We start from the raw sequence: 22,994 nt of genomic DNA on the forward strand, positions 1-22,994 counted from the left end.
AGAAAACGATCAGAACCTGTTTTTTGGCTCTGTGGCCTCCAGGCATGAAACTGTTTTGTCGACACAAACATGCACGCCTGTGCGTGTCCGTGTATGCACACACACACACACACACACACACACACACACACACACACACACACACACACACACACACACACACACACACACGGTATATACTATATAAGACTATGGTGACTGACTCCCTTGCAGGTTGCACAAAACACACACACACACACACACACCTGAGAGCTGCTCTCAGGCGACCAAGCCGGTTTGTATCCTGTGAAGTGTGTAATTAGTACAGGGGGAATTTTGTACCCTTTTTTTTCTTGTGGGGGGGGGGGAGGGAGTGTCGTAGACAGTGAGGAGGTGTTGTTTTGCACTTGACGGCAGACAACCTGTGTGTGTGTGAGCGAGCGAGCGTGCGTGCATGCGTGTGTGTGTGTGTGTGGGGGGGGGGATTCCAAAAACCTGCTTTACTAGAACATGGTCTTTCCGAATGCCCTAAAGGTTTTGGCAGGGTTCTTTTCTTTTGAGAAAAAAGAGAAAAATAAAAAAGAGAAGTGGAAGAGGGAGGTTAAGACCTGGGAAAGAGATATTTCCATTTCATGCATAACATTTTTGGCGGTTAGCCCACAATCTTATCTAGAATTTGATTGCAACGTACTACAGTGAGGACAAATATGATGACTCAAGTTCCAGCATTGCCAACATTACAATTGGTTCTTGTGTTGATTCTAGAACAATAATTTAGACAGAAATAGGTGCTATGAGGTGAGAGAAATGTTTACAGGGGACGCAATGTGGGTCAGGGCAGAAAGAGAGGGAGGCAGACAAGAGATGGTAAACAACTCCCGAGTGACATTTATATTTTGCAAGTCATATTTTACTTGTAAGTAACATTTTGTTCTGTAACCAGGTTCAGTGACACAGAACAAACATAAATGACTGGTAAACTTTTTATTATTTAAATTTAGCAAGTATAATTTTATAACACATGATAGTAGTTGTTATGGGTAAAGGGTCCATACATAATGTCTAGTGTTGTCTGAAAACCCATTGAATTGTAATGGGACCAGACATCATACATAGTTTGGGTTAAGAAGACATACAGAGGCCATAGGTACATATGCCAGAGAGTGGATGTAATGACACTCAGCAATGGGATATGTCCCCCTCTGACGTGCGTGCGTGTGTCCGTGCGTGCACCTGTATGCTGGTGTGTATGGGTGTGAGTGTTTAGGGACACCATAAGGTACTACTCAGGGAGCATGAGATGAATGCTATAGGATAGGGTGTCACGGGAACAGCATTATGATATTCTATTCACATAAATAGCACAATAGGATTCAGAGTTTACTCAGTCAGGGAACACGCCGGGAACATCCATATGATATCCAACTAGCAGAAATAGTACAATAGGTTGATGGATAGATACATTTGCGGGAAAATCAAATGGGGGACAACAACCAGGGGTCTGGGGGGGAGGTGTGTGTGTGTGTGTGCGCGCGCGTGCGTGTGCGCGTGCTATTTCTTATGTTTTAGGGTGCATGGGTTATCCAGTAAATAACTTTAGAAAATGTCTTACAGTGATTTGCCAAGCATAGTTTTGCCAACCTACTGTAAACTCCTCAACTACCTCAAACAGGTTGTCCCCAATGAAATATTCTCATGCACTAATGCTAGAGTGCAGGTGAATTCACTCACATGCTGGAACAACAAACAGTGAGTGGCTGCCTGGCTGAGCATCATGCCCATTATTCCACCATAACACAAGACCACATTCCACTCCACTGCCTTCAGTACCATGCAACACCTGGCCCACTGGAAAAACACCCACTTCCACAAGAAAGGCTCTTCGGGCCCAGGGGACAACAGTTTGTTTTTTTGTGGTCTTGTTTACTTTTTTCTTGTAAGGGTTTTTTCACCATAACCTTTCTTTGTGTTTTATATATAATTATTTACTTGTAAATAATTTAACTAAAGCTAGCTTTATTAACAGAACATAAAATGACTAACTCATATTAATTCAATGTAATTGTTAAAGTTATTAAAATGCTAGCCTACTTAAATTTAATCCACAGCAACTGCTAGGGATATTCTTTCTGCGGTAGTAATCCTGAAAAGGTGCATCAAGACAGACATGTACCTAGTTTGAGGACCCTTTCTAACACCCTCCATCTCTTGTGATCTCTCTCTGTCATAATATTTACAGAGGCAGTGTCAGGTACAACCCTCACAGGCCCCACGGAGACGCTCCTCGCTGGCAAACAGACGGCCAATCTGAGTTGCCAGGCGACCGCGGGCAAGGCGACGACACAAGCTTGGTTCAAGGATGGCAAGCCACTGTCTCCTGGCGACCGCGTGTCTGTGTTGGCAGACAAGGTGTCAATCAAACCTGTGCAGAAGGGAGATAACGGGGAGTACCGTTGTGATCTCACCAACGCTGTCAACACTGACTCTGCCACCTACAAGATGGTGGTCAACTGTGAGTAGGAATGATGATCACTTGTACACATGATCTCTCTCTGTCATGCTCGCACAAACACACATGCATGCACACACTCACGGGTCTCACGCATTCATTTTCTTTTTTTATGATTTGTACTTTATTAATTTTCTTTTGTATATGAAACATTGACATAGACATAGACAAAACACAACCAAAGAAATGCATAACAAAACAAACACAAAACAAAACAATATAACAGAGATGCACAGAAATATCCCGCAGTCCACCCCAGCCCAATTCTAGATATATTCCTTCAGTGTATTTTTCTAAAGTTGCAGCCCGTTCAGAGCTCACTCAGAGCCAGAAACTAATCAGAGTCCTGATACGTGCATATGGTAAAAGCCCCATTTTAAGTCATAGTCGTCCATCCTATTGAGCAGCCTCAAATGACTCGTAAACGGCCAATAGTCCCATCGAGGCATCCCAGAGGGATGGAGCAGGTGCAGATGGAGCCTTCCAGTCCTTGACCAACAGCCTCCTACCTGACATAATGGCCGTTTGTATCCATTCAGCTAAAGGAGGAGCAACATGCCTCAATGTGGCAGGATCCCCCAGAATGAACAGACTGGGTGAAAAAGGAATGTGTATGCCTGTTATTTTCTCCAGTCTTTCATGTATAGCAGTCCAATATTCCTTAATTTTGGGACAGCCCCAAAGCATGTGTAAAAGTGTACCGTCTCTATCCTGACACCTCCAGCATTCAGGACCATCAGTCAAGCCGACCCTAAACAATCTTGATGGTGTCCAATATATTCTATTTATAATTTTGAATTGAATCAACCTTGTACGTAGTTCTCTTGACATTTTCCTTCCATTCCTAAGAATTCTAACCCAATCACCATCTGGTCTCACGCATTCATGATGCCAGTGATCCAGCATGCACCAGCATTATATTGGTAAAGCACTGAGAAAGTAATGGATAGTAAATAAATGGTAATTATACATGAAAGATTTAGATTTAGATTGTAATTGAAGGGATAGCCCCTTGATATGCAGCAGTTTTTATGGGGACCCATAAAAACATGAACAAGATACATAGAAACATACAGTATACAGATACATGCATGCATATATACACAGACAGCTTGCTCACCCTCTTCCGCCCACCCCAGCCACCACATCACCAGCTGGTAAACAACAGAGGAAAGAAGGGCACAGTGCAAATACATCAGTGTCTATGTTAATACTGGTACTTAGAACTTAAGCATAAACAAGTTGAATCAAGATGTGAATGTAGGGAAGTCCTGAAGCCAATCAGATGGGGCTTTGTAGCAGAAAGACCTCCGTCCAACGGCATTAAGGATTTTTGGTATTTTAAAGTAAGCGTATTGTTGAGGTCTGGATGTGGATGTGACAAAGTAGACTGGGCCAAATACTGCTTCAAGTAAGAAGGGCACCTCAAATATATACATTTATAAATTAAAAGAAACCTATGTCACATGGGAGCGGGCCACGCTCATATATTCTGGACTTGTCCTAAAATTCAGAAATACTGGCAGGATATCCACTCCACCTTGGAGACCATTCTGTGTTTTGAGATACCTCTGACTTGTTCCTTCTTACTGCTGGGAAATATCCCTGAAGAGTTTCTAATACATGATAAATATTTAATCAAGATCCTCTTAGCGACAAGTAAGAAAGCGATCACACGACGCTGGTACCAACAGGACCCACCAACGAAAGAACATTGGATGGACATTACTGAGGAACTGTATGTTATGGAAAAACTAACATTCATACTTAGACTACAAAAGGATAAGTTCTATAAAATGTGGGAAAAGTGGGATCTCTTCTCTCAGCCTAGTGATAATGCAATAGGATTTCAATGAATGTATCTTGTAATATGAAAAATGCAGCTTTGTCTTTTTTGTCTTCCTCTTTTTGTTCTTTTTTTTCCCGTCTTGTCTTTTGGTTTTTGGTTTTTTGTCTGTCTTTTCTTCAATAAAAATGAAGTAAAAAAAAAAAGAAAAAAAAGAAACCTATGTCATCTCTCTCTTCCTCTTTGTTTTCAGACGGTCCCGAGGCAGCGGCGGTTGAGGCCGAGGAAGCCGTGGAGATCAATGATGTGGTGAAACTGACGTGCGCGGCCATGTCCATGCCCGCCGCCACCTACACCTGGAAGTTCAACGGGACGAAAACCGCCGTCACCACAGCCGAGTACCTCATCGAAAAGGCCGTCTACAAGAACACAGGGATGTACACCTGCGAGGCACACAATGCCGTCACCGGGCTGAGTGTCTCAGCCATGCATAAGCTGTCTGTCAAAGGTCAGAATAACATATGATACTAATACAAAATATGCAAGGGGGTAATGAATGGCTAGGTGGTCATTGTTGATAAAAAAACAAATCACAGACAGGGTGATTAGCCACCGACGAGGAGCGGAGGTGGCTTATTACACGGCTACTTAATGAATAGATTAATACATTTACCCAAAAGTAACAACAAAACAAAGTGCTGGCCGTCCGTCCAGTGCAGCACAAGTCACCTCGGAAAACAAGGTAGTGAGTTGATCAAATGGAATCAATTTTCCGTTACTGCAATGACTGCATCATCTATTTATTGCGTCAAATGTTTTCAAAAACATTCTTGAGAGCAATGTTTAGTTGTAAATTATATTTTGTGTTTACATGGCTGTCATGTTGGATACCGCATAAAATCCAAGCAGCGCAGTAGGTGCTCTTAGCCTTTGATTAGGCAGCGGTCTGTTATAGAGCAGAGTGGACATTATGTAAGGGATAATATCTGGCTAGGTGGTCATTGTCGGGAGATAATTCACCGACAGGGAGTTTAACCACCGAGGCGAAGCCGAGGTGGTTACACTCCCTGAAGGTGAATTATATCCCGACTAGTGACACATAATTGTGTGTCACTAGTGTGTCACTGTGTGTGTGTGTTTACATGGCTGTCATGTTGGAAACAGCAGTAAATCAAGCGGGGCGCAGCCGCGCAGCTGGTGCTCAGAGGGTTTGATTAGGCAGTGGTCTGTTATACAGCGGAGAGGTCATTATCGACACATAATTCACCGCTGAATTAAGCGATTGACCAATCAGAATCAAGCATTCAACCAAGCCATGTAATAACAAGAAATAACACACAGCTGAATTCAGCGACTGACCAATCAGAATCAAGCATTCAACCTAGCCGTGTAATAAACAGTAGTATTATTGAGAAGAATTGTCTCAACATTATATTTGCATCTGTCCTTGTGCTGCTTATGAAGCACTTTGACCCGCATTACACATTCCATAAATTCTCTCTACATTAAGATGTTGTTCACCTTCTTGTTTGATACATGACATCTAGCTAGTGGCAGAACCAGTATATAACCAATATTACAAGTAACCAATAGTAAGAAGTACAAGGGTCAAAACCATAGTGGTCTGTAGATGTAATAAAATATGAAATTGCATTGTGTGTCATTTATCTGCACACTAACTCAACTGGTTTGTGACCCATCCCTTGTAAGTTGTCATACTTTATTACAGGTGTGGTTCCGTTATAAACAATACATGTTCCAATAATGATAATAGTTCACGGTAATGATTTATTTCAATTCAATTCAAAGGAGCTTTATTGGCATGAGAAAGCATACATTTACATTGCAAAGCAAGTGTCAAAATATTATAAAAACTGTTGAAAATGGGGAACAGCATTGTGTAAACAGACATATGTCACATTGCATCGTTATGTATGTTATACAGGGTATAAAGCTTTTTTTTAAACAAATAGCAGTAATCTTTCAATAAATCTCTTATAATTATAATATTATATATTTCATTAAAATGACATGTGCAGAATATCCCACATGAGCATCTTAAAAGCCATGCTATTTACAAGCTCTACTTAGTACACTCTTAATACCTTATACCTTTTAGAATGGAATCAAACCAACCATCCCCCCATTGCTGATGACTGAACACATAACTAAACCACAAAACGACACTTTTGAAACCGTATACCATGTCTTTTCCACAGAGGAAGGAGCGCTGGATGAGGGTCTTTCGGATGGCGCCATCGCTGGGATCGTCATCGCGGTCTTGATTGTCCTGGCTGCTGCCATCGCCGGGGCTGTGTACTTCCAACGGCAACGAACGTAAGTTCTCATAAACCCATTTTTTTTTAGGTTTCTAAAAAGATGCTGCAAACTAAAGAGCTATGACTCCTTCAGTGGTGGCATCAGAGGGTAGTTACCAGTTATAAAAGGACACTGTGTTTATCTATCACATTCATACCATATCTCCTCACAGTCGTTCTACTTTAGCCTTCCAGGCTATATTGTTAGTGGGTCACTGACTCCGTTTTAGACCTTGTTGTAAAAAATGCGCATGGGTGTTTCTGTATGATGATGTGTCTGTCATTTTGTCTGTGTTGGCCTGTCATTGTATCTGTGTAGGAGCCATTATGACAGTTTCTTCTTGGATATCTAAGAAATTCTGCTCATTCCTGTTATTTGTTGCTGTCTAGCGACATGCCATACAAACATGTATGATCCTGTCCGTGCACTGACACCATACTCTAGAAATTACAACATTTTTTGTGCTACACTCTGGTGTTTGTTAACCAGATTAATTCTGGTTCTAGTTTCCCATATATATATTGAAATTGTATTTCTTTAGAGGATAGCCCCTTGAGTTGTATCAACTCGTTATTGTAGGCCTATCTAAATTATTTGGGTCTGCATCATAAGGGTTGAGAACCACTGGTCTGTGTTTCAGATACTCAAGGCTATATGTTTACAAGTTGTTCTGCCCAACAAAGAAGGCCACAGCAAGAATTTATTCAACCCATAAAGAATTACAACCACAAATAGTGTAGGTGAAATGGAATGGAAGATTCTCTCCTAGTTTCGTTTTTATTTTCTGGTGATGCAATCCTGACACATCCTGAAATCTTAGTCCATACCTGGACTTCCTGAATTCCACACATACAGTCCCTCCCTCGCAAGTCGTCACCGCGAAAGAAAGAGCAAACCGTTTACTCACTGGCTGACACACCTTTTTTGGGCCAAATGATAAACAGAGTGTCCTACAGCAGTGGGTTCTCAAAACATTTTAAAGTTAAGGACACCCAAATTAATATGTATTTGTCTGCAGAGCCCCATTTGAAAAGATTATGTGCCAGGGACCGCCTTTTCACGTCCACTTCCCTTACTTCTCCCTCCTTCCAGCCAAACAGACTTCTGGGCTTCACATATAGCCACTTAACTCCCTCCACCTCACCCTCGCTCACTCCCTCCCATTCTCCTACCCCTCGCTGCTCCCTCGGCTCTCTCTCTTTGGCAATCGTCCATCCGTTACCCTAATAGAGTGCTGACAGGTGCAGTCATGTGACCCGACAGACGTTGCCAGGGGTCAAGCGATGCTAGTAGCTAGTTAGCGAGCGGGGCAACGGAGATGATCAGTCGGTCTCGCCTCATCGGTTGACCGCCTCATCCGTCCATTCCTCATTTGTCTTCACCAACCACATCGTCATTGCACGACAAGGTTTTTGTTGTGTGGAGGAAATCCCACTGTCTGGTATCTAAAAGACTGGCATGGGGCTTAGATCTTATGACTGATATACCTGCTCTCTCTTTCATCTACCATCGGAGGGAGCTTTCCATGTACAGTTGGGTGCCACCGATATTGTCCTTTATCATTTGACCCATTTAGGCCTGACCTCAAAATTTAAAAAAAATCCTTCTAAATCCTCCAGTTTTCTGAAATAAATATTTTCACGATTTTTCAAAAATAGCAGACCTACAAGCTCGTAGCGTGCCACTCGGTGGCGCGCTATGAGCTTGTAGATCTGCTATTTTTCAATAGCTAAATTATAACAATGTTTAAAACACCAAAAGGGGTTCCCGCCCAAAATGGGTTAACTGTCCTTTTGCGCAGATCACGCAAACCTCAGCAAAAAGAAAAGGACAATATCGATGGCCTCCAACTGTAGGTTGTTTGCTGTAGTTCTTTAACACACAAGCAACTGTACACTGTACAGTGCACTGTAACCATTTTAGAGGCTCACCGATGTGCCCCAAATCTCATATTACCGGTACTAACGTATAGCCAATTATTTTTGTATTTGCATTCATGAAAGATAACTTTGTATTTGTGTCCTGTCAGACTACCGGAATGTATTCTCTGGTGCACTCATCCTGTGTAATTTACAATGAGTGGACAGGGAGGGGCTCTGTGTCTTGTTGAAAAACACGTTGATGGGACACGGGGGACAACCTGTGACCTTTCTGTTACCTGCCCAGATTAGATGTTTTGTTTGTTCACCGGTTTGAGATTACCTGAAACCAACCACATTCAGTAGGTTGCATTGTTTTTTGTCCAGGTGTCATTCTGTCAGATTATAAAATACAATGCACAATTTTTCCTCTCACAGTTTTACAGGAGGGTGGAGACACTCATGCAAATCTAATACTCGACTGTCTTCAGTGCAGACAGAGATGTCTGTGTATGATAGTTTACCGCGCAACACATACACACACTCACTCACACACACACACACACACACACACACACACACACACACACACACACACACACACACACACACACACACACACACTGTACACACAGACCTGTTTGCATGGGGGAGTCATAGAACCGCATGTGATGTTTGTTGATAAGAGAGACAGAGCCCATATCCTCTGTTGAAAAAAATTACTTGGTTAGCTCAGCAGCTGGACACAGGTGTAGACCAAAGACCTTAAACTATTCCCTGTATTTTAGTGTATTTTGTTTTCTTGGTGAGGTCAAAAAGATTCATATTGTCCAAGTGCCGTTCTTAGACAATATCTCACTGCCCTAGATACAGTATTATAACTAGTGAGTGAATATAAAAAGATAAAGGGGAATATGCCAGGCATTAATCCATAAGCTTAAGTAAACATTGTTCTGCTCCATTGTTCTTCGGTCGGTCTCAACTCACACATGCACACTCCGTGCGTCCGTGCCTGTACACCTTAGCCTTGACACCTAGTATTACGCCTTGTGTGGGTTTCGGGTGTTTTGAAAACACCGTCGGACCACATTCCAATGCTCTCCACTCTCAGCACTGACATGTCGGTCACCTCAGACGATTCCATCAGAGCAACGGCAATAGGGGGATGGGCTGAATACATGGATGTAAAGTAGGCCAGCTGTGTGTGTGTGTATATGTGCTTTCATTCTAACAAAACTCTAATCTAATCAATGACTGCTTAATGAGAATCTGCATATATCCAAACCCAGCACTCCACATGCAGGGTGCCCTAGTCCTGTGGGTCTCAAAGTGTGGTCTAGGGACCCCCAGGGGTCCTTGAGCGGGTTACATGGGGTCCCCAGCTAAATGAGTTTCAACACCCTATTTTATACTTTAGAAATAGCCAAACTACAATCTCATAACGCACTGTGACTCGTGAGCTTGTAGATCTGCTATGTTGTTCAGAAAAACATCATGGAATCTTGCAAAAAATCTGGAATAATTTTGAAATATTCAAAAAAACACAAATCTCCTCATGACACAACTTTTCAGATGGCGGTCTGCAGCCAAATGCTTAAATGTTTGAGAACCACTACCCTAGTCCAGTGGATTTCATCTCTGGCTCTTGTTTGTCTATTCAGACAGCCAGGTTGCAATTACCTGACATAAATTTGTCTTGACTCTTGATTATAAGGCGAGAACCAAAACTGGGTCCCCATGTCAAGATTAAGGAACCATTATCCTTGTTGTTCGGGAAGGACAGTCCTTTAATAGCAAGATCATACATTTGATCCCAGCAGCAGCTGATATGTACAAAAGGCGTGGTAGAAGCCAATGTTCACTATGATAGTTTATTACCAAGCAGAGTAGGCCTAACCCCCTACATATCTTCCTATATACCCATAAAACTCTACCCAGGGAATCACCTGGAATAACTGTCCTAGGTGTGGTCGCCCTGGGGGGGGGTGGGGGGGGTTATACGCTGTCGTATGACAGTGTCACGCAAAAGTAGCAAAACCTTTCATTGTAAATGGGCTTGCCAGGTTCAAAGTGCTCCTATGCACAGCTTTGTGTTTGTGTGTCTGTCCGTTTGAGCACCAGTGGCGTGCACAGATAGACACTAGGGGGTGCTAGAGCACCCCCTGCCCTTTTGGCAATGTGCCCTTTAAAAAATAGCAGACCTACAAGCTCGTAGCGCGCCACTCGGTGGCGCGCTATGAGCTTGTAGATCTGCTATTTTTCAATAGCTAAAGCATAACATAATGCTAACACCAAAAGGGGTTCCCGCCCAAAATGGATTAAGGCAACCGGCCGGTTCCACGCGCTGCACAAGGTGCCTTTTTTTAACTTGAGCACCTGCCCCTCTAAATGTCTGTGCACGCCACTGTTGAGCACGGAATGTGATGTATGAGGATGATGTATGATTATAAGAGTGCCGCTCTGTTAAATATTTATAAAATATTCAACACGTTTAAAATGATGCAAAGCTCTAGTTCAGGCAGACAACTCAAAGGAGGGCCAATTCCTGATAAGTTGATCAGTCACATGCTCATTCCACCTGATTGGGGGCCGGGGCAGGCTATTTAAACCTCCATGCTGCTCACAGCTTTATTGTTCTTGCTGCTCCGCTATGCTGCTGCTCTGATGTGATGGTGCTTTGTGCTCTGCTCTATGAAGCGTTCTGTGCTGCCACCACCACCACCACCACTCCAGCATTCACCTGTGGGCTCTCTTTCTATTGGTCCAATCCATTCCCTATCAAATCTAGTTGGCAAATAATTTATTATAATTCATGCTTACAACATATATTTATAGAGTTGTCTGACTGAAATGAGTTTATTTGTGTAATACAATGCCAATACAAAGTCAAGTGAGATATAGTAATATAATATTATCAGTTGGTATTGCTTCTGCTTCTGACTTCTGTTTTTTATGGCAACTTCTACGTCATAATGTTCCCTTATCTATGTGTAAATGCAGACGAGCCTTTTCATTAGAGAACTACTATTGACTAAAAGTACAACTCTCACGTAATACGAAATTATCTTAATAGATTAAGAAAGATTAGATTAGAAAATAATAATACACATATTTACACGTATTTTATTCTTTATAATTTTTTGATATACCAGTCAAATATTTATCATGAATGCACCAAATGCAAAATGGAACTAAATGTAAACTCAGAATGTTTCACTAACTGAACTGAATTTCTGTCAACAGACGGCCCTACGAAGCTGCAAGTCAGGCGCCCTGAAAAGTAACCGTTTTTCAATTTCATATCATATATTTAAAATATAACCGGACATACAAGTTTTCCGCCTGACAGTGACAATATTAGTGTGTGCGCAACTAATAATTAGTCTGACCTCAGTGATAAATGGCTTGGTGAACAGATAACTGTGGAGACACAATGTAGAACGAATGCTTGGAATGTTACTGTCATGTCTGCACATGTCTGTTTTACTACAACTTACTGTCCGCATGGGTTTTACCTCTGTATTACTGTCGCTCTGTTTATTTGTCTGTCCTTTTCTCTCTTTCTCTGTCTTCAGCTCTGTTCAGCATTTGCTCCATCTCTGTTTTCAGCCTCACTGTTTCATTATGTTGGTCTCCTGTCCTAATCTGTCGCTTCCTTTTCAATCCGCCACTTTCTGTCTTGTCCGTTTGTCACCTGACCTCATATTTCTTTCCTAAAATGCAAAACCTGTGGTAAATAATTCCAGAAAGTTCTGAGACAGCAATCCCCAGAGGCAGTCATTGTACAGTTGCTTTTTGCAATATTTACACATCCTGCTCCAAAAAACTAAAAACCCACAATATCTGCATAAAGTGAACTTTTCAGCAATAAAGCAAATAATGTTGGAGATAGTATTTTTCCAACTGCACAATTTTGAAATTTTGCAATGGCATTTTTCCACGATATGGACTTAGCCCCACGGTAGTCAACAGTACTTATTGTAAGAAAATGTTGTCATTGTAATGGACAACTGAGATAATGAGACAATATTTACATTACATATTCACATTTCAAATGTTATATACCTGTTCTTAATGGGTGGTCCCAGAATCCTCCAGGCTACTAATGCTAACCTGTCCTTTGTCAACCACTCTCTCTTTCTCCTTTCATAGTAAATCAGTCAAACTTGTTCATGTTTCACTAAAACATAAACAATCTGAAAAATAAAACTTAATAGGACATGCATCTGAATAGGATTTGTTTTAACATAGTCAAATAAAACGGCTTGAAACACAGTTGGGCATCAATAATATTGTTCCCAGGTAAAAGTACGTTGTTTACAGTCGACAAACTACTTTTGAGATGCTCTCTGCGAGGGGAATCAGTTTGGAAGAGCATGTTTGGTGGTTTCCGCCCACTTGATTACGCAAAGTTATATGTAATGATCCCGGACCTCATGTTTAGTCCCACTCCCACTGGATTTCTGACCATTCCCTCCCACATGGTTTCATTTCTGACTGCCGTTTCCGCAACACATAATCCCGTAAAATTACTGTCAAATGCTGCATAATCCTGTAATATTTCCAATGAGACCCAAAAACATTACAAACAGAAACACAGAATGAAAGAGAGTGGAAGAGAGAGAAATACGGCCATTACAGCACCATGGACAGCAACACCATTGAATTGCTTGGACAGCAGGTCATTAACTAGATGCATTATGCACATACTTGTCAGGAACAATGTTTCAAAACCATAAATAGACCAAGCTATAATAAAGCACGGCCACACATCCTTCAACCAGCTCAGTGGCCTTGTGGTGATAGTGTCCACCCTGGGACTGGGAGGTCAGGGTTCAATCGCCGGCCAAAGACTCTGAAAAAAAAGAATGGGAGCTAGTGCCTCCCTGCTTGGCACTCAGGATCAAGGGTTGGATTGGGAGTAAGTCCCTGTGACATACTAGCGTCCAGGGGGTGTACGTGTACATGAAGCTGCCTCGCACTACAGAAACAGGAGATAGGCTCCTGCCCTATGGGCCTCATGGCTCGGCACGATATCTGGTTAATTGCAGGACAGTGTGGAGGACCCACAGTTTGTTTTTGGTTTTCTTTATTACCTAAGCAAGGTATTTAAAAAACACCTGCTCCCACAAGATCTGCTTTGTCTCCTGCAGGATCCAATGGATCCTGCTCTTAACGCAGGGCTCTACCACATACCTCCACATGTCTGTCTCCCCTCCACTGTCTAACTCTTGCTTAAATTAAAGAGATGTATCACTTTCAAATACAATAAACATTCAAAAATATATAAGACATAAATTAAACGAGTAATGTCAAAATCACGGCCCCCTTGCGCAGAACCAAGGACTGGTGTTTTCAATGAATCTATCATAGTTAAAATGGAGTTTTAAGTTACATGTTTGAAAGTAAAATATCCCTTTTAGAAAGAAAAAAAAAGGAAACTGGTTTATGTTGTCGCTGTCTGGGAAGTTTATGTTGTTTTGTCTGCTGCTGTTCAGTAGTATAATCAATAACTAATTTGAGACCGTAATGTGTAAATAACATAACTCTCTAACATGTACTGTAACTAATAAAATGTGTCTTGTGTAAATTCTAAATTGGGTCTAACACAGTGACACTGTTAGCGTCTGACTGTTTGTAGAAAGTAGAAACATTACCACCAATGATGAATCTGACAGCACACTGACGCAAGGCCATTCCTGGTTAATTAATCTAATACTGTTTTTGTTTTTGTTTTGTTTCCAGGGTTGAGTCGCCCTACTAAAGAAGTCACTGTACATGCTGGTAAGCCTCTTTTGATAAGTGTAATCTGTGTATCTCTGAGCTACGTACTTTTGCTCAGGCATGTGTTATTCAGGGTCAACTGCATGCAGGGTTTTATTCTGAAATGAAAACGGGGGTGGTCAAACCACCTCTTTTTTTTGTCTACAATGTGATCAGATTGAGCTATTGATTTGATCATGAATTGAACAACCATTATTATTCGATGTGCATTGTGCACACAAGATCTTTTCTCCCCAGATAGTCAGAACTTATCTTACCTTTATTCACATACAAATGTGACTGATTCGTTCTTAGGTTTTATGATTCAATTAGTGCTAATTCTGTGCTTCTGTGCTTTATATTTGGCAGCCTATAATAACACGCACAAGCAATGGTTGTTACTTGTGATCACAGCAAAAAGAATGGCTAAATGATCATGTGCTCGAAAAGTATATACCAGTAAGACGCCTTAAGGGCGAGAAGCGACCGCAGGAACTAAAGCATGGAAACGTACTAGCAAAGGCTCTTGAAAGCACATGAGGAGGAAACGGGCAGAGGAGATGTGCACACGTAGAGACAGTCTACCAAACTGATCAAAGTTTCAGGTGTGCTTGTGTGTGTGTGTGTGTGTGTGCGCGTGTGCGTGCGCATGCATGTGTGTGAGAGCAAGAGAGTAACGGGTAACGGGAAGCGCTAACAGGAAAGCGTGTTCGCAGGAATTGCATGACAGCTTCCTGCTGGTTTTCATAGTAACTGTGACTTGCGGTCGCAATGAAAGGTTATATGAATACACCATCAACTAGAGACCAATGAAAGGTTATATGAATACACCATCAACTAGAGACCAATGAAAGGTTATATGAATACACCATCAACTAGAGATCAATGAAAGGTTATATGAATACACCATCAACTAGAGACCAATGAAAGGTTATATGAATACACCATCAACTAGAGATCAATGAAAGGTTATATGAATACACCATCAACTAGAGATCAATGAAAGGTTATATGAATACACCATCAACTAGAGATCAATGAAAGGTTATATGAATACACCATCAACTAGAGATCAATGAAAGGTTATATGAATACACCATCAACTAGAGATCAATGAAAGGTTATATGAATACACCATCAACTAGAGATCAATGAAAGGTTATATGAATACACCATCAACTAGAGATCAATGAAAGGTTATATGAATACACCATCAACTAGAGATCAATGAAAGGTTATATGAATACACCATCAACTAGAGATCAAGTCGCTAAGTTGTGAAACCACCCAATGGAGTTTTTGTAATTGTCTGCCATGAAAACGTGTGTGACCCTCTGTAGCATCTGGCTGCACATCAATACCTTAGCATTGACCCTCTGTAGCATCTGGCTGCACATCAATACCTTAGCATTGACCCTCTGTAGCATCTGGCTGCACATCAATACCTTAGCATTGACCCTCTGTAGCATCTGGCTGCACATCAATACCTTAGCATTGACCCTCTGTAGCATCTGGCTGCACATCAATACCTTAGCATTGACCCTCTGTAGCATCTGGCTGCACATCAATACCTTAGCATTGACCCTCTGTAGCATCTGGCTGCACATCAATACCTTAGCATTGACCCTCTGTAGCATCTGGCTGCACATCAATACCTTAGCATTGACCCTCTGTAGCATCTGGCTGCACATCAATACCTTAGCATTGACCCTCTGTAGCATCTGGCTGCACATCAATACCTTAGCATTGACCCTCTGTAGCATCTGGCTGCACATCAATACCTTAGCATTGACCCTCTGTAGCATCTGGCTGCACATCAATACCTTAGCATTGACCCTCTGTAGCATCTGGCTGCACATCAATACCTTAGCATTGACCCTCTGTAGCATCTGGCTGCACATCAATACCTTAGCATTGACCCTCTGTAGCATCTGGCTGCACATCAATACCTTAGCATTGACCCTCTGTAGCATCTGGCTGCACATCAATACCTTAGCATTGACCCTCTGTAGCATCTGGCTGCACATCAATACCTTAGCATTGACCCTCTGTAGCATCTGGCTGCACATCAATACCTTAGCATTGACCCTCTGTAGCATCTGGCTGCACATCAATACCTTAGCATTGACCCTCTGTAGCATCTGGCTGCACATCAATACCTTAGCATTGACCCTCTGTAGCATCTGGCTGCACATCAATACCTTAGCATTGACCCTCTGTAGCATCTGGCTGCACATCAATACCTTAGCATTGACCCTCTGTAGCATCTGGCTGCACATCAATACCTTAGCATTGACCCTCTGTAGCATCTGGCTGCACATCAATACCTTAGCATTGACCCTCTGTAGCATCTGGCTGCACATCAATACCTTAGCATTGACCCTCTGTAGCATCTGGCTGCACATCAATACCTTAGCATTGACCCTCTGTAGCATCTGGCTGCACATCAATACCTTAGCATTGACCCTCTGTAGCATCTGGCTGCACATCAATACCTTAGCATTGACCCTCTGTAGCATCTGGCTGCACATCAATACCTTAGCATTGTGTTTGTACTTGACCCTCTGTAGCATCTGGCTGCACATCAATACCTTAGCATTGACCCTCTGTAGCATCTGGCTGCACATCAATACCTTAGCATTGTGTTTGTTCGTTGAGCGTGAAAATGCCCTCAAAAAATGCAATCAAAACCGGTCAGATATAACAAATTACTTAAATATACCAAGAAATGACTGACATATCTAATAATTGTATACATTAAAAAGGACAAATAGTAGCATGGTGCGTTATTAGCTTGTATATCTGCTATTTTTGGAAATTGTTTGAAATGTTCAACATGGATTACAGGATTAAGCAAAAATCACTGCGATTATGGCAAATTATTACGATTAGACGATTATGTAATAATTTTGACAGGCTTTAATAACACTTGCACCGGGTAACATAATGTGATCAGTCGGATCAAACACATGAGGACCAGACAGCAAGCTGCTGGTACTGACAGACAGGTGATGCCTAGCGGTGAAATGCGGAGACGTTCGAATCCGTCCAAGCATATATTCGGTGAATAATTAATAATGACATCATCATCATGTCCCTGGAGGTGTTATCTTGTTCCCAGCGCTGTGCCTTTTGATATCTGTGTTTTCGCTGTCAGCCGGGGCGACAGGCCGGGTCTTATCCCCACTGTTCAGAACTATCTCTTGTGTTTTCACTGTCAGCTGCAGGGCGTCAGGCCGGGTCTTATCCCCACTGTTCAGAACTATCTCTCACAAGGCTGTCTCCACTCCGTTCCCCGTGGCCTTGCTGCTGTTTGTGTGTGTATAATACATGTGTGTAATTGAGTGAGTGAGCTCATCATGTCTCGCCATGCAAATGTGTGCACCAGTTTTTGTGTAATGTGCTACAGTAGGTTACATACCACCCTATCACATAACACTGTAAGATAAGATTGTCTGTATGGCAGGCTGTCTGTCATCATACTCGTCAGCCAGTCTGTCTGTGCTGAGCAGTAGCTTATCCAATGATGTATAAAACACATGGAGTTGTATGCAGTAGAGAGCTTTATAATCACGTCTATGTTACAGATTCAAATAGGTTTTATGTGTCACTCACTCATACTGTACAACTTAAGTATGTACAGTCAGTGGAATGTTGGTGTGACATGCTCTGCAGACTGCTTCCACTGACAGTCTGTGTGGTATTATACAAGTTAAGAAAAGGTTAAAGGTAAAGAATTTGTTTTTTTTAGCAGCATACAGAAAATGTACCGAATATGATGGGAATAATAATAATTTTGCAGCCTTCATATATAGAATGGACAGTATAACCGTAGTGCAAGGTGCTGTATGTTTGACAGAGACGTAGAGAGCTGTGACATAACATAAGTCATAAGAATCGTGATTTTAAGTAGACAAGTAGACATGTACAGTATTCCCTATTTAGAATGCTCACTTGCTTTAGGATGGAGCCCTGCCTAAAACATCACCTGTCCTAGTACACATCATCAATCATCAGTGTCATTTTAACTCTCTTAAGGGGGTAAACGTATAACCATTTGTACCATTTAACACTAACACTGAAGATGTTACCGCCCCCCTCGTAGCTTTCCTACTGTCTGCTGAAATAAAGGGGGGAATGCGAAATTTCCTACTGTCCTTAATATAAAAAGAAAAAATTAAGAATTTAAGGCACCAGGACATATTTGCATATTACAAACTGGTTGGAGTCTGAATCAGCTCGCACACATACAGGGGTGATGAGTCATATGACAAGTATGACAAGGACTTTGTGTTCAATATACCTGTTTCCACTTGAAAAAGAGTAGTCTTCCTGGCACTATAGTTTTTAGCCATGAGCATGAGTTTACTCAAGGCAAGTCAATCTGAATAAGAACTTTACATAATGTCAGGTAACAGTGACACTCTTATATATTATTATGACTTACTGTGACTGACTGGTGGTATTTAGTGTTTTGCTCAAAGACACTGATAGGACATGTGTGCTGCTGGCAGTGGTGGAAAAAGTACTCAAATGATTTACTTAAAGTATCAATAAATAGCAGATCTACAATCTCACAATTTTGTGAGCTTGTAGATTGACTATTTTCAAATGGCCGAAATGTATCTAGGGCTGAAGTGGGTAATGTATGTTTTCTAATTATAATCAATCTTGAAATAAATGTAGTGGAGCAAAAGTATAATATTTGGATCCGAGATGTAGTGGAAAAGAAGTCAAAATAAATCTGAGTTGATCAGACAGCATACCTGTATTATGTACTGGTACCACAAGATTACACATTTTATTGCTCTTGGATGGAACTTGATTTGTTCTAGCAGATAGTAAAAGGAAACATTTAAGACAGAACTAGTATATAAGGAAGAAGCATACAAAGCTCAGCAAATGTTGGCAAAGAACTGCAGGTGATCATTTAATGTTTAACATGTCTCTCTCTCTCTCTCTCCTCTTCCTTCAGGAGGTATCAACCCAAAGTTCCACCCATTTTGATTACCATGATCTATGTTTGTTGGGAGCACCAGTCAGAATCAGAGCCTGAGACCACTGCCAAAGGGACGTGGGGGTCCGAAGAGCCCACCCCCTCCTCCCTGTCCTCGTTGGTGTCTGCACCCCGGGGACGATCTGTCCCGTTACAATGAGAACCACTGGCTTTGTTTTTGAGGGACTCACAATGACTGATTTGATGGGACTTAGCCGGGCTCAGATTTTGAAATGAACTTGAGACTCCAGTTAGTCCAGTACTGTTATATGTTTTGTCTGTCTGAACGCAACCCCTCCCAACCACCTCCAACCAACCACCTACCCAACAACACACTTCTGGAGAAAATTACCATCTACTATTGCCTATATACCTCCCTCTATTATTGAGGGGCGCTTCCCCTCCAACCTCTGGCTTTCAGACATGACGTCATGTGGCAGCCAAGTCTATGGACTTTTAATGTTTGTTTTATCCATGCGGCCCCAACAATCAGCTATCCCCCCCACCCCTCCGAAAAAAACAGTCCCCCACTCGTGATGTCATGTGGCAGCCAAGTCTATGAACTTTTAATGTTTGCTTTAAGCAGTGTCGTCATGTGGCAGCCACAGTGGGCGCCCCTCACTTCACACGAGTGTGATTGTTTTTCTATACACTCCCTTCCTTCTCACCTTTTCTTTCTCCCACTCTCCTTCCACCCCTGACCTCCTCATCTTCCTCCTTCCCAAGTATCACCTATTCAAGCTTTTGTCATCCACCAACCCCTTGAAGAAATGGCAGAAGCAGCCCTGGACTTTTGTGTGTAGGAGACGTACCTTGACGGGCTGTTGCCCCCAACCCCCCCCCACCCCCCCAAATAGATACCTGAGGAGGAATTTTGTAGTCCAGCGATATGCATGGACCCCACCCCTACCCCAGAGAATGTAGTAGTAGAAAGTCACAAGTCTGTGATCACTGGCAGAGAGACCACACACACACACACACACACACACACACACACACACACACACACACACACACACACACCCACACCTAAAGGTTGACACACCTAAACGTGTCTACATACCAGACCTGGTTCAGATAGTATTGGCAAATTCTTAGGGTTTGTTGTTTGTTTTATTCTACTTATGGTGCCATAAGTGGAGTTTGGTCATTATGAGTGTGTGCGCGCGTACTGAAGAGACTCAAGAATATGGGGAACATACTTGAAAGTCTATTTTCTACGTATGTTATATTAATGCGATTGATACTATTATTAACATTGCCTTGTTGTGATAGGCCCTACCCAACTAGTTAAGAGAATTTAACAAGCACCCAACACTTCTTAGCAGAATTCCTTGTTTGAACAACAGAAACATAGACCCATGCATCTATTACCACTGGAGAACAATCATGGTGAAAACATTTTCTCTATTACATTCTTAACTTCCCCAGCGCAGTCTTTCCATTATGTCTCACACTAGAGAATGGCATTAAACCAGAGAGAAATCCTACTACTAAAACTACACTAACAAGTGTCAACATGCAGGGAAGGGAAGGGCTTGAAAGGGGAGGGAGGATGAGAGATGAACAGAAGGCGGGAAGGTTTTATTTCCGTTGGCAGCAACATTCTTTTGCTTTTGGAGGGAAAGTGTGTGTGAGCTACAGGCTGGTGTCTGTGTACATGTTTAACGTATTGCCCCACCTTCACCCGATTGGATAATCAGTTTTTGAGCTCATAACTGTCGACACAAATCCCGGGCTCGGGTGTGTGGAGTCAGTCGTCCAAAGCCTTTTTATTAATTAAAACTGAAACTGCTGTATGTTTTTAAATGTTTTGTTTTACCTGCATCCTTTTTATTTGAAGTTTTACGATTGTGGAATTACAGCTTGTTCATTTGTTTGATTCAAAAGTATTTTTGCTGAGACCTCAGATGATTTTAGCATTGTATTGTGCATTGAACTTTCTGGTAAGCTTTTGTGTGTGTGGTGTGATGTTATTGTACATTTTGCCATGCACTGATCTTCATGGAGTATTTATTTAGTTTAAACTGGACCTAAGCGTCATTACTTTACAAAACCCACTCATCCATACCCAAGCAAATACACTCCAAAGCCCACCGTCTGTTTTTTGTTCATACACACTCTTTGTTAGTGTGTGGCATTTTCTTCCCAATCCTGATGGAGATGCTCAGAGAGCATCAAAGAAAAGTCACAAATGTGTAATTTTCTTCTGTTTCAACATTGATGACATGGTGTGATAGATATCATAGATTATGCTGCAAGTAGGCAAACAATTAATTATTGTGTGTATTATTTTATGGGTTCGTTTGTTGTTTTCATATTACACAAGGTTAAATGTTGAAGAATCCACTCAGCCAATATAACCTCAGTTTAAGGATCCTTACTTTAATATCTCTTTCTTAAAACTCTTAGCCTGCCGCCATTAATTAATCCCTCGATTGCGTATTGCCATGGTTTAATCACGCGTGACACTTACTTTGAAGAGCCAAATATCCGTATCGCATTTTACTATGAAACCATTCCGTGTGTGTTGACGAAGCTGGTGCTCGTTCTCTCGGTCGGTGGTGGAAAAAGTGGACCGCGAGTATCACAGCGCCTGCTACAGGCCGTTGAAAACGCTTGTCTGGGACAAAGCGTCCTCTGCAATGTCGCTTCTGTGAGATAAAGCCGTCTGAAAACAGAGCCGGCAATGTTAGTGGATGCGCGCGCATTTTCAAAATGGCCGCGCCCATTGTGTCAGAAGCATAACAAAGCTAACGGACGGTAGATTTCGATACGATCGTATTAAAACATGCATTAATGAATACATCGCTGTTAAAACGGCTTTTCCGTTTGTGGCAGGCTACAAGATTCTACGTGTTAATATTCCTATGTTCCTGGCGGGTAAACGATTAAACTAGTAACTGCTGAGAGAGGTGTGAGATAAAACAAATCTCTGACAGGCTATTTCTGATCGAGCCTCTTGATTTGAGGTTTAACATTCAAATAAGTATAATCTTTTTTTCAGATTTCAAGGTATGACACATCATTTAAAAGCTTACAATCTGCACTACTTGTAAAACACAATATGTAAAAACTGAAAAAAGTACTGCCTTACTTGCAGTACATTCTGTCAGACGCTGTCTACGTGATGTCGAGTGTGGTGTAGCTCAAATCTAGTCTTGCGGTACAGGTACGACCATAGAGTATATAAAAGGATAGAGACTGAACTGGCGCGAAGCTCCGCCCCCCCAGCTATTCATGTCAGTGGAAGTTGCTCAGTGGCGTTTTGAAGCACCCGGAAGACTGCCGGAAGTACCGTCTCAGAACGTCTACTTCCGCATTTGACCACCAAATTTTGGTGGTCAAATGCGGAAGTGCAACCGAGCGCTCAATGTTAAAGCCCAGCTGCACGGGGTTTCCCGGTCATGAATCCACGGGTCCGCCTGTAGTCCCTCCTCCTACCACTAGGGCCCAGAGCTTCAACGTTGAATAGCCTCACTGGCCCCTTGGGTACGACTGTAGTTATTCTACTAGGTAGATAATTACATTCAGCTAATGTCCCAGGTCTAAATTAGCCGCTGAATTCATGGCTAGAATCACTAGTGTGGCACGCAAATCCTGTTATGAATGATGAATGCTTTATAATGGTGTAAGCCCTGCTGATAACTTTACCTTGTTGTAAATAATACATGCTAGATGTTTTTCTGTCTACTTTACAAAATGTTAGTTACTTTTGTATTTTATGTGGGGTTTCTTGCTTATTGTGATTAAAACATTTCTAAAGACCTTTTGTTTCCCCTG

The 22,994-nt window shown here is 41.9% G+C and overlaps 1 protein-coding gene and 1 long non-coding RNA gene across 4 annotated transcripts in view; one reads left to right on the forward strand and one right to left on the reverse strand.

Annotated features, from left to right (window-relative positions):
* The window catches only part of LOC306938986 (cell adhesion molecule CEACAM20), a 30,679-nt gene extending 9,521 nt beyond the window's left edge, over nt 1-21,158 (forward strand). For 2 of the 3 annotated variants that reach the window (XM_079523409.1, XM_079523408.1), the window contains exons 6-11: nt 2,219-2,491; nt 4,528-4,782; nt 6,494-6,611; nt 11,696-11,732; nt 14,198-14,236; nt 19,191-21,158. In XM_079523409.1, the coding sequence (XP_079379535.1) occupies nt 2,219-2,491; nt 4,528-4,782; nt 6,494-6,611; nt 11,696-11,729 (680 nt within the window). In that variant the 3' untranslated portion in view covers nt 11,730-11,732; nt 14,198-14,236; nt 19,191-21,158. The remainder of the gene's footprint in view (nt 1-2,218; nt 2,492-4,527; nt 4,783-6,493; nt 6,612-11,695; nt 11,733-14,197; nt 14,237-19,190) is intronic. The other variant, XM_079523410.1, reaches the window with a different exon arrangement.
* Nucleotides 21,159-21,312: 154 nt separating this feature from the next.
* On the reverse strand, nt 21,313-22,692 carry LOC306938987. The gene is made up of 2 exons (XR_013791812.1): nt 22,109-22,692; nt 21,313-21,616 (listed from the first exon to the last, which is right to left on the reverse strand). It is a non-coding gene; the product is annotated as an uncharacterized lncRNA (long non-coding RNA).
* Between the last annotated feature and the right edge of the window lie 302 nt (nt 22,693-22,994).

Source organism: Electrona antarctica, assembly GCF_951216825.1.
Source record: "Electrona antarctica genome assembly, chromosome: 15".
NCBI classification, from domain to species: Eukaryota; Metazoa; Chordata; class Actinopteri; order Myctophiformes; family Myctophidae; genus Electrona; species Electrona antarctica.